General features: G+C 50.9%; 1 protein-coding gene across 1 annotated transcript in view; it reads right to left on the bottom strand.

Moving 5' to 3' along the window:
* Positions 1 to 13,901, bottom strand: part of MAPKBP1 (mitogen-activated protein kinase binding protein 1) — a 51,693-nt gene that overhangs the window by 13,930 nt on the left and 23,862 nt on the right. Inside the window, exons 2-7 of the mRNA XM_022587406.3 lie at positions 13,758 to 13,849; positions 2,699 to 2,761; positions 2,418 to 2,475; positions 1,510 to 1,680; positions 992 to 1,129; positions 553 to 735 (exon numbers count right to left, since the gene is read on the bottom strand). Coding sequence (XP_022443114.2) covers positions 553 to 735; positions 992 to 1,129; positions 1,510 to 1,680; positions 2,418 to 2,475; positions 2,699 to 2,761; positions 13,758 to 13,849 — 705 coding nt within the window. The remainder of the gene's footprint in view (positions 1 to 552; positions 736 to 991; positions 1,130 to 1,509; positions 1,681 to 2,417; positions 2,476 to 2,698; positions 2,762 to 13,757; positions 13,850 to 13,901) is intronic.

Consider the following 13,901-nt stretch of genomic DNA (forward strand, 5'->3'; position numbering starts at 1 on the left):
CAAGTCAGCATGGCCACCCACTCAACCCCTCCTCAACAGTCACCTGCCAAGAGGAGACACCGGCCAAGGCAGGGGCCGAGGGGAAAGCAGCCCAGCTGCTCTGGCCCGAGCCCCTCAGCTGTTATCTAGAGACGCCCCGCCCTCCAGCAGCTGGCGGCAGAGGGCTCACAGCCACGTGCACATGGGGGATGGGAGTCCGGGAGCCTTCTAAGGCACTAGAGGTTTTGGCAAAGAGGACAAAATAGGAAAAGCCCAGCAAAGAGAAAGGAACAGCATGAGAAAGAGAGGAGAGTCTAGCACCACTTACTGTGAAGCTGTCTGTGTTCTGAGCAGAAGAGGAAAGCAGGGAAAGAAAGACAGAAAGAGCAGGGAGGAGGCAGTTACACAGATCTGCTGGGGCTGGAACTGGGCCAAGCTCTGGCTCCCTCAAGCCTCTTCCTCCTGGGGTCCCCTCTTCCATGCAGGGCCCAGCCCCTGTACGGACAGTCCTCCCCTGAGCTGAGACGCGGGCAGCCCCCCACCCACCCCACCCACTGGGACAGAGGTACTTACTCTCAGCTCCACCCACTTATCCAAGAGCCTCCGATCACTGAACTCGCACAGCAGCCCTGAAGACGTGATGCAGAAGGTGCTGTCCGCCTTCCTGCCTCGGCCACAGGCCACGTCGGTGAACAGGTTGTTCCGCAGCTCCCCCAGCAGCCCGGAGCGGCCCAGCAGGGGCACGGTGGCATTCACCTGTGGAGATGCGACACTGTGCCGCCCACCCATCGCCCCGGGGCGCCCTGGAAACCAAGCCCTGGGGAGAGGGAGGGAGGAGGCGTAGCAAGGCTCCCTTGCCCTCTGAGACTACCCCTCGGCCCAGACAGCATCTGGCTCATCCAGAACTTCTGGATGGCTGTTGAGAAAGCAGAGGGGCCCAAGGGGAGCAGTGTCCTGGGGTGGGCTGAGTAGACCCTGGCCCTGGGGGCTACTTCCAGCCTGAGCACCTCACCTTTGAGGTCTTACTGTCATCAAGGTACCAGAATTTGATGTGCCGGTTGCCAGCAGTGACAAAGTAGCTACAATCTTCAGAGAAGGACACCGCAGTGACCCGACTGGACACCTTATTGGAGGCCACCACAATGTTTTTCTGGAAGGAAAGCCAAAGGAAGAATCGAAGTTCTGCCTCTTGGAGCTAAGATGAAAGAGGCTCAGAGGATGTAGGAGGGTTAGATAGGATTTGTACTTTAAAAAATGTTTCTTTCCAGGATTTACTGGTCAGAGAAAGAGGGGAGGAAGGAGAATCCTTTTCCAGAGGAGTTGAAGAGATTCATTGCCTCTGGAGGTCCTCGGAGGCACAAAGCTAGCCTCTTTCTACCAACACGCTTGGCTACACAGTTGCTTTTTTCTGCTTCAGGTCATCTTCTAGAATAAAACTGAGATCAGCAGGGTGGAATGAAGGGGTTCAGGTCCCCAACTGGCCCTTGGACCCCCAGGAGGCTGCGAGGCCGGCCCACCCGGCCCACTCACCTTCCAGGCCCAGACGTTGACGATCATGTCGTGTTGGTAGCCCACAGAGACAATGTACTTGGCACTAGGGGAGAAGGCCACACAAGCCACGCCATACTTATGCTCCTGCAGCTCCGCCACCTGGCTATGCTCGGCCACGTCCCAAACCCGCACGGCAGGCATGTGCCCACTCTGCAGGGAGGCAAGAACTGGAAGTGAGGGCCAGAGGCACACAGCCTCCCCTAGCCTTTCAGGGTGGGGCCTACCTCTCCAGCTACTGGTCACAGTCTCTCTAATGAGCCCCCGGCCCAAAGCAGAGTGCTACACAGGGCAAAGGTGTAGAGGAAACATGATAAATATCTCAGGACAACAACGATTATCTGAGAGAAAACAACCCCAGATTTGGTTCAGTATCTCCGGGTGAGGGTCTGCGCCTCTGTGTTTGTTCAAAGCTCCTAGAGGGATCCTGATGGGCACCCAGGGTTGAGAACCACCACCACCCACGCCTATGCCTCCCTGTAAGAGACTGAGAAGGGAGAGGTGTCCCTCATGCGCCCAGCAGGGGGCCCCCGGCACAAGGAATATCTTACGGCAGTGGTTTTCAAAGTGTGCTTCCCAAACCAGCAGAATCAGCATGATCTGGGAACTTGCTAGAAATGCAAATTTTGGGGTCCCCCCTCCCAAACCTATAGAACCAGAAACTCTGGGAGCAGGCCCAGCAATGTGCACTTTAACAAGCCCTCCAGCTGATTCTGATGCCCACTAAGGCTTCAGCACCATTGGTTTAAGGTGCAGCCAAAACCGGGATTTGGCATCCGTTCAGGAAGCCAGAGCGGCAGCAGCCCTAACCAGGCCCAGGACTGTAGCTCTCTGCTGAGGCCAGGCCACCCACCCTCTTCAGAGTACTGCGGCCCCCCTTCCACACTCACCTCTCCAGTGACCAAGTACTTGCCATCAGGGGAGAAGGCAAGGGCAGTGATGGTCTTCCTGCAAGAAATGAGGCAGGCTCAAAGAGGCACTGGCAGCCCTGCCTAAGCCCGGCTCCCTCACAGTTCCCTCAAAAGGCAAGACCGGCAGACAGCAACGGCACGTGTGACATTTCCCTAGCTGGCCCTGGGGCCCAGTCTCAGTCCCCAGAGCCACAGAGACCTAGACAGTGCCCTTCTCACAGACCCCAGGAGATGCCCCCTGAGGGCCCAGACCCATTTACCTGGAACTGTTGAGGATGTGGTGCTGTTTGTGTTTCCGGGGATTGAACAGCACGACCACACACCTGGGGAGATGAGTGAGACAAGTGACTTCAGCACCAAACCACAGCTCCCCCAGGAGCTCCAGGCCCCCAGGCCAGGGAGCTGGGGCGAGCCAGCTCAAGGGGGCTCCACTTGCCACTGAGGGCAACTGACCGCTTTCTTCTGACAATTTGCTCTTCCCACTTCCTTTCCCACCCATAAGGGCCCATCTCTGCAGCCTCATGAGGGTGAAAGGACTCTCTGCAAGCCTAGCCCCACCAGGTCCCTAAGCACCAGCGCCATCTCTGCCGCAAAGGGCAGCAGGGACCCAGGCCTTCCCACAATCCTTGCACAGCCCAGGAAGGGGGGCAGGAGGGAAGAACTCACGTGATTTGGGCAAAGCAGGCCACAGGTATACATACAGCCAGTGCGACATGGAGCCACACGTGTGTCAAGTATTTGAGCTCCAAGGAGTGAGGCCTCTCACGTGTGTGCCCACCTGTGTACTTGGCAGGAGCCAACCCCCCCCACCCCAGCCCCCACACACACCCTCTACGCGTCAGGTGATGGAGCGGGCGGGAGGCAGGGGACCAGAACCGCTAGGAGGCTCGGTACGACTAGCGGGAGGGGCAGAGAGAGCCTGAGAGGGCCTGGGGAAGCCCAGCCCCAAGAATCCCTGGCCCCGAGGAACCTGAGACGGACCCTCCAGACTGCCAGAAGACAATGGGAGAAGGCCGGGAGCACCCTCTGCAGCCAGAAGGCGAGTCTGGATGGGATCAGGCTCAGACTGACTTTCCAGAGGCAGCTCCAGAGGGGAGGCCAGGTGGTAGGACTTGGGGGCAAGAAGCAGGAAGCTACGGACAGCAGTGTTCTCCCTCAGGCTCCTTGGCTATCAGCATGCCCAGGGGCCCACAGCCCTTCTGCCTCATGCTTCATCAGAACTGTAACTAGCTGACAGGAGCAAACGTGGAGCCTGCTACACCAGGTAAGGGGATGGGGAGAGAAGGGTGAGAGGGCTACGTCCTCCAGACTCAGCCTGGTTTAGTGGGAAGGCACTGCAGACCCCACATCTGAAACCCACCGCTTGCCAGAAACCTGAAACGAAGGCAGGTGCAAGCCGCTAGTGAGGGCTCAGCATCTCAGGCTCAATAAACCACTTCCATATGCAAACGCCACAGGTAATCACTGGGGACTCTGGGATCTCGGAGGGACACCAGCTCTGCCCAGAACTGCCAGGCTGATGGACAGCCTTGGAATCCCTGAGTCACATCATCTTTTCCTCTAGTCCCCTCCCCCAAATCCCTCCTCACTGTTTTCTTTCTTCTTCTCTCTCCTTCTCCTAATCTTTGTTTCCTTTCTCCTTCTCTCTTTATACCAACTTCCAGTCTCCCACTTCCCTTCTAGAATGCCACGTCAGGAGGGTTTTTAAAAATATGAGCCAGATCAGATGGCTTTGGAAACTCTGTGCCCCATCAATCTCCCTCCCCCATCCCAAAACACACACACACAAGCACACTTGTCCAGCTTCTGTGAGGGGCAGTCCAGGATACAGGGGGCCTACTTCCTCCAAAACAGGTAAGATTCATAAAACCTTAGAGTCGGAAGGAAGGATGGAAGGAATTAAACGCACTATGCTAGGTGACTTTAAAGATCACCTGGTCCAACCCTCCAAAATTTTGAGGTGAGGAAACCTAGGCTCCTATAAAGAGCAGAGCCAGGACTCGTAGCTCTTCCAGCGTCCAGGCCTCTTTACATCAAACACGCGCAACTCTGATCTGTGTCACCCCTTGCTGAACATCCCTGGGGAGCTTCTAAGACCCAACCCCTTAAGTACCATGAAGGCCCTGGGTCGTGTGGCCCCTGCCCACCCTCCAGCCTCACCCTGCACCATGCTCCAACCACATCCTTTCACTCCCTTTAGCTTGCTATGCTCCTCTGACTCCAGACCTCTGCTAGAGCGCCTTCCCTTGTCTAGAGCACTCTTCTCTCCCTTTTCCAACTAGTTAACACATAGTTCTCTTTCAGATCTCAGGTCAGATGGCCTCAGTATATGCTCTCACAACACAGTTCTATCAATCTTTTGTGGCATTTATCACAACTGCAATTTTACAATTTTTTAATTTTAAAATGTATTTTATTGAAGTGTACTTGATTTACAGTGTTGTGTTTAATTTCTGCTGTACAGTAAAATGACTCATCATACATACATATACATTCTCTTTCCTGTTCTTTTCCATTACGGTTTATCACAGGATACTGAATATAGTTCCCTGCGCTGTACAGTAGGATATTTATTGTTGACTGCCTCCCCCACCAGACTGTGTCTTCCATGAGGGTGGGAACTGTGCCTGGTTTTGCTCACTGTTTTGTCTCCTGTGCCTAGCAGAGTCTGGCCCATCACAGTTGTTCAAGAACCGTTTACTGAATGGATGAATGCCTCCCTTGGTCCACTAGCTTGGTCTACTTGGGTATCCGTAGGCCCAGCTCTCCTCCCTACTGCATGCCCCACCTGTCTTCTATGGAAGGTGGCACCGAGGATCTCCAAATCCTCAGAGGCAGTGTGGGACAGTGGGGACACTGTGGGCTTTTGAGTCAGAGACCAGGGTTTGAGTCCTTGTTCTGCCATGTACAACTTTGTGACCCTGGGTAAGTCACAAGCCTATTTCATTATCTGTTAAAAAGGAGCCACTAGGATCAAGCTCTCAGGACTTCTGTGAAGATCAAATAATTTTTTTTGGACACAGAGTGGGAGCCAAACAAACGGCAAATCTTACTATTACTCCCCCTGGAGCATGGACAGGAAGCCGAAAGGGACTCCTGGCAGTGAGGAACAAGGTGCTCAGGGACTGTGTCAGGTTTTTCCTTCAGAAAAACGGAGGTGAGTCCTGTTAGGATCTGAGTAATGGTAAAAACTCTAAAGGAGGCTTCCTTTAAAGTTCTGGGAAGGCAGCCAAGGAAGGAGAGCTGGGTTAATAAGCCTGGGGAAAGAAAATATCTACATCTTCATCCACTTAGGAGATGATAAGCTTGGAAGGTAGCAAGGAAGGGATGGGGGAAATGCTGAGGGAGAAACTACCTCAAGTGACTAGGACAGCAGCACAGAAGCACAGAAAGAGAATAGAAGTGACACCTCCTGGCTAAGTTAAAAAGCACCACGCGAGAGTTTCAACGAACTCTAAGCACGAAGGCCTTCACTTCCTTTTATAACCGGTCTACTGCTCTTCACACAGTGGGCCCAATAATAAGAGTTACCATTTATCCAGCACTTTCTGTGTAGCAGGCACTCTGCTAAGCACCTTAGAGGTCTGGTCTTAGCTAATCCTTACCACAAGCTTGTGATTGCTGGTACAATCAGCCCCACTTCAATGTGGAGAAACGAGTTCAGAGGTCTTATTCAAGGCCTCTCAGCTAAAGCAAAAGAGAGTCAGGATTCCAGAAGCTGTGCTCTCAGAAAAGCAGAGTGGAGTGAGTGGGAGAAAGGAGAGAAAACTGAAGCTGAAAAGGAGAGACAAACACAGAAAGCACACTGACCTAACGCACAGAGCACCAGGGCAGGAGCCTCTGAGAAGAGGCAGAGAAGACTGGGGCGCTTGGAGGGAAAAAGGATTCTGGCTACAGAATCTTTGGAAGTCATAACAGGGCACATGAAAATTATAGCAGTTATAGTTCAAAGTTCATAGATCTAGATATTTAGATTTTAATATTTTATTCAGTGTGTGAAAAATGATAACCCCCAGGCCTGCCACCATCACGCAAAGCCCACCAAGTTTTCGGGAGAGCTGACGTTTTCTTGCTATCTGTGCCGCCCGGCTAAGGCGGTCCTCTGCAGGCTCATCCTCTCTGGTGGTGGCCTCCAGTCTGAATGGTGCTGGGTTACCTAGCTTTCGGATCAGCTCCAGATAAACCACAGCAGAGGGGTTCAGCTCAGAGCTGATCTGACTTGAAATGAACTGATGCAGATTCTGACAGCCACATTCCAAATCCAGAAAAAGTAGGTGATGAGGGTTCGTTTAAACCCGAAGCAGCATGGTGGCCTTTCAAGGGCGGCTGAGAACACTCCCCAAGCCACCGCACATAAATTCTGAGTCTTGCTGGGCCATAGCATCCTCTGTTTCCTGTCTCCCCTAGGTTGGACTCCATGGCAGAAGAAGGAGGGAGAGCAGCACGTGTGTGTAAAAAGACAATGCAGACAGAGGATGACTAGCTATGAGGCAACCTCTCCCTTCTCTAACACCTCCCACCCCCCACCCCCCAGTGTAGCCTGGAAATTCTCATGTGTGTCATGGGAGAGTTAAGCAGAGGAGGGAAACACACACAGGTAGGGCAAGCTGAAATTTTTACTTCTAATTATTCAAATTTGGAAACCTTCCAACACAGAGAACGAGGAAAAAAGAGACCAACCCTCGGTCACAGCTCCACTTGTGAGGATAATAACGCAGATGGTGAAGGCAGAACTTGGCAAAGACCTCCAAGGTCCCCCTGTGCCCAGCTTGCTGAGGTCCTCCCAAGAGAAGAGACCTCAAAAACACTGATGTGGGGCTTCCCTGGTGGCGCAGTGGTTGAGAGTCCGCCTGCCAATGCAGGGGACACGGGTTCGTGCCCCGGTCTGGGAAGATCCCACATGCCGCGGAGCAGCTGGGCCCGTGAGCCATGGCCGTTGAGCCTGCGCGTCCGGAGCCTGTGCTCCGCAACGGGAGAGGCCACAACAGTGAGAGGCCCACGTACCGCAAAAAAAAAAAAAAAAAAAAAAAAAGCACTGATGTGGGAGCCTCCTCAGTCTTCTCTGACCTTTGAGCAAGTTTCTCAGTCTGCTAGGGAGGGAAGGGTGGGGTGCAGTTTGCACCAATCTTTGGCCCTTGGTCTCCACATCCCTTGACCCTGGCCAGCACAGCAGGCAGTCACTGGCACGTGCCCTTGCAGCAGTACTGGCTGCAATCCTCCATATGATAGGGCTGGGCTGGCCCAACCGGCCGAGTCCCGTAATTCAGAACCCCAGGGTACAGGCACAGGGAGTCTGCTCACTCTCATAGGGAAGCAGTGAGGCCTCAATCCCTCGGGGCCTCAGCCCGGGAGTCATGTGGTGGAGCAACCGTACCAGGTGCTGGGCCCACTGCCCAGGAACTTCTCTGAACCAGGAAAGGCCAAGCCCTCGATAGCCCCCGTCCCTGGACAGGTCCAGGCCTGCTGCCATCACCAAGAGCCCAGCATTCCCACAGGATCCACCTCCTATGACTCTCCATCCTCCAGAAGGCAGAAACAAATGAACCCTGGGATGAGCAAAGAATGCAGAAACACACACAGGGAGCAGGACACAGAAGGTCTGAGCAGGGACCCTGCACCTTAGAATTTCCTCTTTCAGACCAAGAAAAGTCAGAAGGTGACTCACAGAGGCACACTAAAGGTCCTTCAAGCCTTGCTCATACATTACCCTGTACCCCTACTTAACATTATAACCCCACACCCCCACATTCCCTATCCCCTTTCACTGCTTCTTGCTTATACTTTTTCCAAAGCACACATCAATTTATAATATTCCATATAATTTACTTTTGGGGAGGGAAGACGATCTATATTCATCACTAAGACTGCCAGCTCTGTGACAGTAGTGTTTGTTTATTTTGTTTACCGTTACATCGCAAAGGCCTAGAAAATTGGCACTCAATAAATATTTGTGAATAAATCTTTAAGTCATTAGCTACCAGATCTCAAAGCCCTAACTCCCAAGGAAACTCCTGAGTAGCAGGCCCCACGGCAGGTCCACAGTTCTGTCCAACCTTAGACTTCTAGGACTCACTGATGCTCGAGGGCACTGTGATGATAGAAAGAATAAGAAAACTGGGGTCAGGCAGACCTGTCTGCTAACACACTGTGTGATCTTGGGCATATTCCTTAACTTCTCTGAACCTCAGTTTCCTCATCTATAAAGCAGGAATAATAAATAGTATCTAAGTCTCAGAATTCTTGTGAGAACTGAAAAAAAATAATATGCAAAGTAACCAGCAGGGTGCTCCTAGCCATCTTCTTGAAGGGTTCTCTGGGGCACCAATAACAAGGAAAGGGTTAACCAGGGGTTCAGCAGTTGCAACAGGAGCCCCAACTACGGTATCCATATAGGACTTGCAGGATACTAGTGACTCATTAGGGTCCTCCTCCAGGTTGGAATTACAAACTGTCCCTCCCGATTCACTCCCAAAGGGGAAATCTTATAGCTTTAATTATCCTAAGAGATAATGAGTCTAGGACGTTTCCTAGGGCATCCTTGGTTGTGGTCCTCTTCAGGACCCACATGGAACCCAATGCCTTCCAAATAAGTAACCCTCTTAGGCCAGCCCATGAGACCCACTGGCATCTCTGTTTCTGGGATGCTCTATGAGACACACACACCCCTCCCCCCCATCAAAGTCATGAGAAAAGACTTGGCAGTAATAACCCAGTGAATAATGTGGTCACTGGTGTAGAGCTACCAGTACACCTCTCTCTGTCCAGAGGACTCTAAACATATTCCCTTCTGGGACAACAGGTGGATGTCTGTGAGCTGCAAGACTCACAAGCCAGGTCCAAAAGCAGTGTCTGAGCCCCCTTCCTCTCACTCACTATGGTCTAGCCACCATGGCTGCTGTTTAGCTACTCAAACAAGTGAATTGATTCCTCCTTTCTTTGGGACCTCTGTAGTTGAGGTCTCCTCCACCTGGAAGTACAGATCTTCACACATAGGTTCCTCTTTGTCACTCAGACACCAGCTCAAATGTTACCTCCCACTGAGCCCTGACCAGCCAGTCTCCAAGTAGCCCCACCCCGCCCCACTCCCAGGTATTCACTTACTCTCCTTTTCCATCACCCCGGTTTATTTCTTCAGAACACTTACCACTCTCTGATATTACCTTGCTCATTTATTTGTTCACATGCTTACTGTCTGCCTGCCCCTCCTTAAACCCCACAGGGGCAATGACACTGTCTTATTCACTGCTGTATATATATATTCTGCGGCTGGAACAGTGCCTGGTCCAAAGTATATTTTCAACACGTATCTGCCGAACAAATGAATGACTATATCGATGAACAAGCTGTTTTGGGAAGAACTACAGGGCCCCAGTTTTAGGTGTGAGCTCTGTAGGGAAACCAGGAGAAAAGGCACTGAGGGGACTGGTGCCTGTGAGTAACCCTTGCATGTGATTCACAGCCATCAGGGCACCAGCTCCACACACTCCCTGGCAACCCCACACACAGTGTTTACCACAGAGAGGAAGAAGGGAGCTGTATGCTCCTTCAGCTCAGATGTCCCTAGAACACAGTCCAGGAGGAGACTCTGCTTTCACGTGCAGTCCAAAGCTTTGGAGCTGGAGCTCAGCATCAGTTCCAATATGCGCTGAGTAAATGGAGGGCCTTCTCAGGAGGGCTGGCTTCCCCTCCTCCTCCCTGCTTAAACCACCAAGAGGTCTCCTCTTGGCTGCTGCATAGGGCACCTCTCACGCCAGCAGCGGCTCTGCACAGGGGTCTGCACTCAGGCCAGGCCCTGCACCCTGGCATCAGGGGTCAAGAGAAACCCATTCTCCAAACTCACTGACTCCACAGTGGCAACAGGGGCTGTGCGGGGCTCTAAAGGCCCTGAACCCTCTACCGAGCCAGCCAGGGAAGGGGCCCAAGTCAATTATGGGTGTTCAACTAAACTGAGTGCCTCAAAGCTATCTGGGGACCAGCTTGGCCTCCTAGGGCAGGGGGCTTAAAATGTGACAGGTGAGGGTGGGCTTCCTGTGGGAAAACAACAGCAAAGGGAGAGCTCTGGAGAAGAAATGCACGAGGTGCTAAAACCGAGGGGTCTCTACCCAGAGACTTCAACCCACCTCTGCCTGACACACATCCTTCTCCACCCCACCCCTCCCAGAGCTGTTTCATTTCCTTTCAGAAAACTTTGTTTTGGTTTGATATTTGCCTCTAGGCCTCTGGGAGAATTTTCTGAGCTTTGTTTCTCTTCTTGTTTCTAGGATACCTGAACTGCTCCTAGAGCAACAAGCGAAGTAGGAACTAGAGAGTGGGGGATGGGCGGTGGGGTTGGGATCACCAGATAGGAAGAGAAGGGAGACAGAGGGGAGGGAAAGAGCCTGCTTTGCTCACACAGACTTTGGTGGCCCCCAGATACCGCAGAAGCACATCAGGGAGCTCTAGCACAGAGCAAAACTACAACACCCAGAAAAGCGCCATTTGCAAAGAGAGAACTCCAAGTTCTAGGAAATCAAAAGGTCAGGAAGTGGATCAGGGCACTGCCCAGGGCTGGCCCAAGCCAAACACACTCAGGAAACCTACTAGAGGTGACAGCAGGGAAGCTTCCGTACACCACCTGGAAGGATAATGACCCCCAAGGCACAAACGCCAGGCTGGGACCTGCCCATAAACAGAAGCACACACCCTTAAAGGCGCCAGGCCTGGGGTCTGGGGCGGATGGGGAAGAGAGGGACCAGGGCTCCACACTCCCCAGAGCAGGGACACAGGACTCAGCACGCACAGAGCAGCAGCCCAGGCCTTTCCGGCCCGTCCCACATCCAGCCCCAGTCCCACCTCCAACAAGAAGAAACCTGGCTTTCCCGGGCCGAGGCAGGCATGAGTGGAATTCCCCGGAGGCAGACTGCACAGGGTATCCAGCAACAGAGATCATTCATCAACTTGCTTCTGGAGGGGGAGAAGGAGGCCAGCTCAGCCTCTTCAAGGTAAAGTCAGTGCAGCTCCCACAGTCCCCTACCACAGACGTCAAATGCCAAAGGGCCACTCAGAAGAGACAGGCCCCAGAACCTAGGGGCAGAAGGGTCCCTGGCATAGACTGAGCTGCCCGTAAATTGGCTCTTCTCATTCGAAGAGCAGGTGAACAGCTTAGGGGAAAAGCAGCTTTTAAAAATAAGCAGCAAGTCTGGTCTCCCTCCACCTCGTGCCACTTTAGAGTAAGAGCTCTGCAGTCAGACTTCTTGGGTTGGAGTCCCAATACAGACACGTGCTAGCTGTGTGACCTAGAGCAAACTGCTTACCCTCTTTGAATCTTAGTTTCCCTCCTCTAAAATATGGGATGAAAACAGTTCCAACCTCACAGGGTTGCTCTGAGTATTAAATAAAATAATTCCTGTAAAGTGCTTAACAAAGTGCCTGACACAGAAAAGGTTCTTGATAAAGGTAGGGATGATAAAACTAAAAACAAATCATATATCTGATACAAAAACTATAGGAGTTGCTGTGGAAAATCACACTAGGGAACTCGGCATTCCCAAGTTGATGGTGGGGAAAGAGGCAGAGCAGTGGCCTTCCCATTTTCACTTTCCTGTGTCCAGCAGCAAGGAACAGGGAACCAGAGAGAACAGACAGAGAAAGAGAACCAGAAGCAGGAAAAGCTCCAAGCCTCCAAAAGAAACACTTCTGCAGAAGCTTCAAGCAACTATGGTTGGGGGTTTCTCATCAGTAGGAGCAGAGGAGTGAAAAGGCTGCAAGGGAGAGAAGAACACCAGCGCTGGAACCCTTCCTCTCTTCCATGGCACTGACATCTCTCAACGTGACAAGAGCAGTCAAATGTTCTGAGAAGCATTATCCATAACAGCCAAAAAGTGGAAACAACCCGAATGCCCATCAACTGATTAACAGAGAAAATGTGGTATATCCATACAATGGAATGTCACTCGGCCATAGAAAGGAATGAAGTACTGATACCCAGTACGACATGTATGAACCTTGAAAACACCATGCTAAGTGAAAAAAGCCACTCACAAAAAATATGATTCCATTTATATAAAATGTTCAGAACAGGCAAATATATAGACACAGAAAATAGATTAGTGGCTGCCTAAAAGCTGGGAGCCTTGAGGGGAAATAGAGAGTGACTGTTAATGGGTGTGGGGTTTCCTTTTGGGGTGATGAAAATGTTCTAAAGTTGATCGTAGTGACGGCTGCACAACTCTGTGGATACACTAAAAACCACTGAATTGCACATATTACAATATTGCTTCTTTTTTTTTTTTATGTTTTGGATTTTGGGCCATGGGAGGCACGTGGGATCCTAGCTCCCCAACCAGGGATCAAACCCGTACCCCTTGCATTGGTAGGCAAAGTCTTAACCACGGGACCACCAGGGAAGTCCCTGAATTATACATATTAAATGGGTGAATTGCGTGGTATGTGACTTACATCTCAATAAAGCTGTTTTTAAAAACAACTAAAAGGTAGATATTAAAGATACTGAAGATGGTGTTGGGAGCTGTGTGCATATATTACACAATGGAATATTACATAGCCATTAAAAAGAATGAAATAATGCCATTTGCAGCAACATGGATGGACCTAAAGATTATTATACTAAGTGAAGTAAGTCAGACAGAGAAAGACAAATATCATATGACATGACTTATATATGGAACCTAAAAAACGATACAAATGAACTTGTTTATAAAGCAGAAACAAACTCACAGACTTAGAAAACCAATTTACGGTTACCAAAGGGGAAGAGTGGGGGAGGGATAGATTAGGAGGTTGGGATTAACGTACGCACACTACTATATATAAAATAGATAATCAACAAGGACCTACTGTATAGCACAGGGAACTCTACTCAATACACTGTAATAACTTATATGGGGAAAGAAACTGAAAAAGAATAGATATATATATAACTAAACCACTTTGCTATACACCTGAAACTAACACAACATTGTAAATCGACTATATTCCAGTATAAAATATTTTTTTTAATTTAAAAAATAAAATAAAAATAAAAATGACTAAAAGGTAGATATTAAAGATACTGAAGATGGTGTTGGGAGCTGTGTGAATACAAAGTGTGAATCTATATGCGTGGGTGGGTGTGGGTGGTCAAAAAGCAGGACGGGATGGCAACACAGACAACAGTCAACAAAGAGCCTTTATGTGGCCCCGTACGTCATTTATAAAAATGGCACCAAAACATTAACCTGGATGTATCTCCCAGAAGATACCAGAAAACCCCTGCCCACTCCAACTGGTTTAGCATAGCTATAAACTTCCATGCAATAAGACCACTTCCAAGACACTTACCCAGCTGGGTAGGCAACTAAACCCGATCGGGGATCACAGGCAAGTCCTCTGCCTCCAGACACTGTTATTCCAAGCACCTTCTCCAAGGTCACCTGTTGGAGCAAGACAGAGAAGTGTTATGTTATGGATGGAGTGGGGCTGGGA

Source organism: Delphinapterus leucas, chromosome 2 (genome assembly GCF_059928025.1).
Source record: "Delphinapterus leucas isolate spDelLeu-1000000601 "Yukka" chromosome 2, BTC_Dleu_Yukka2, whole genome shotgun sequence".
NCBI lineage: Eukaryota > Metazoa > Chordata > Mammalia > Artiodactyla > Monodontidae > Delphinapterus > Delphinapterus leucas.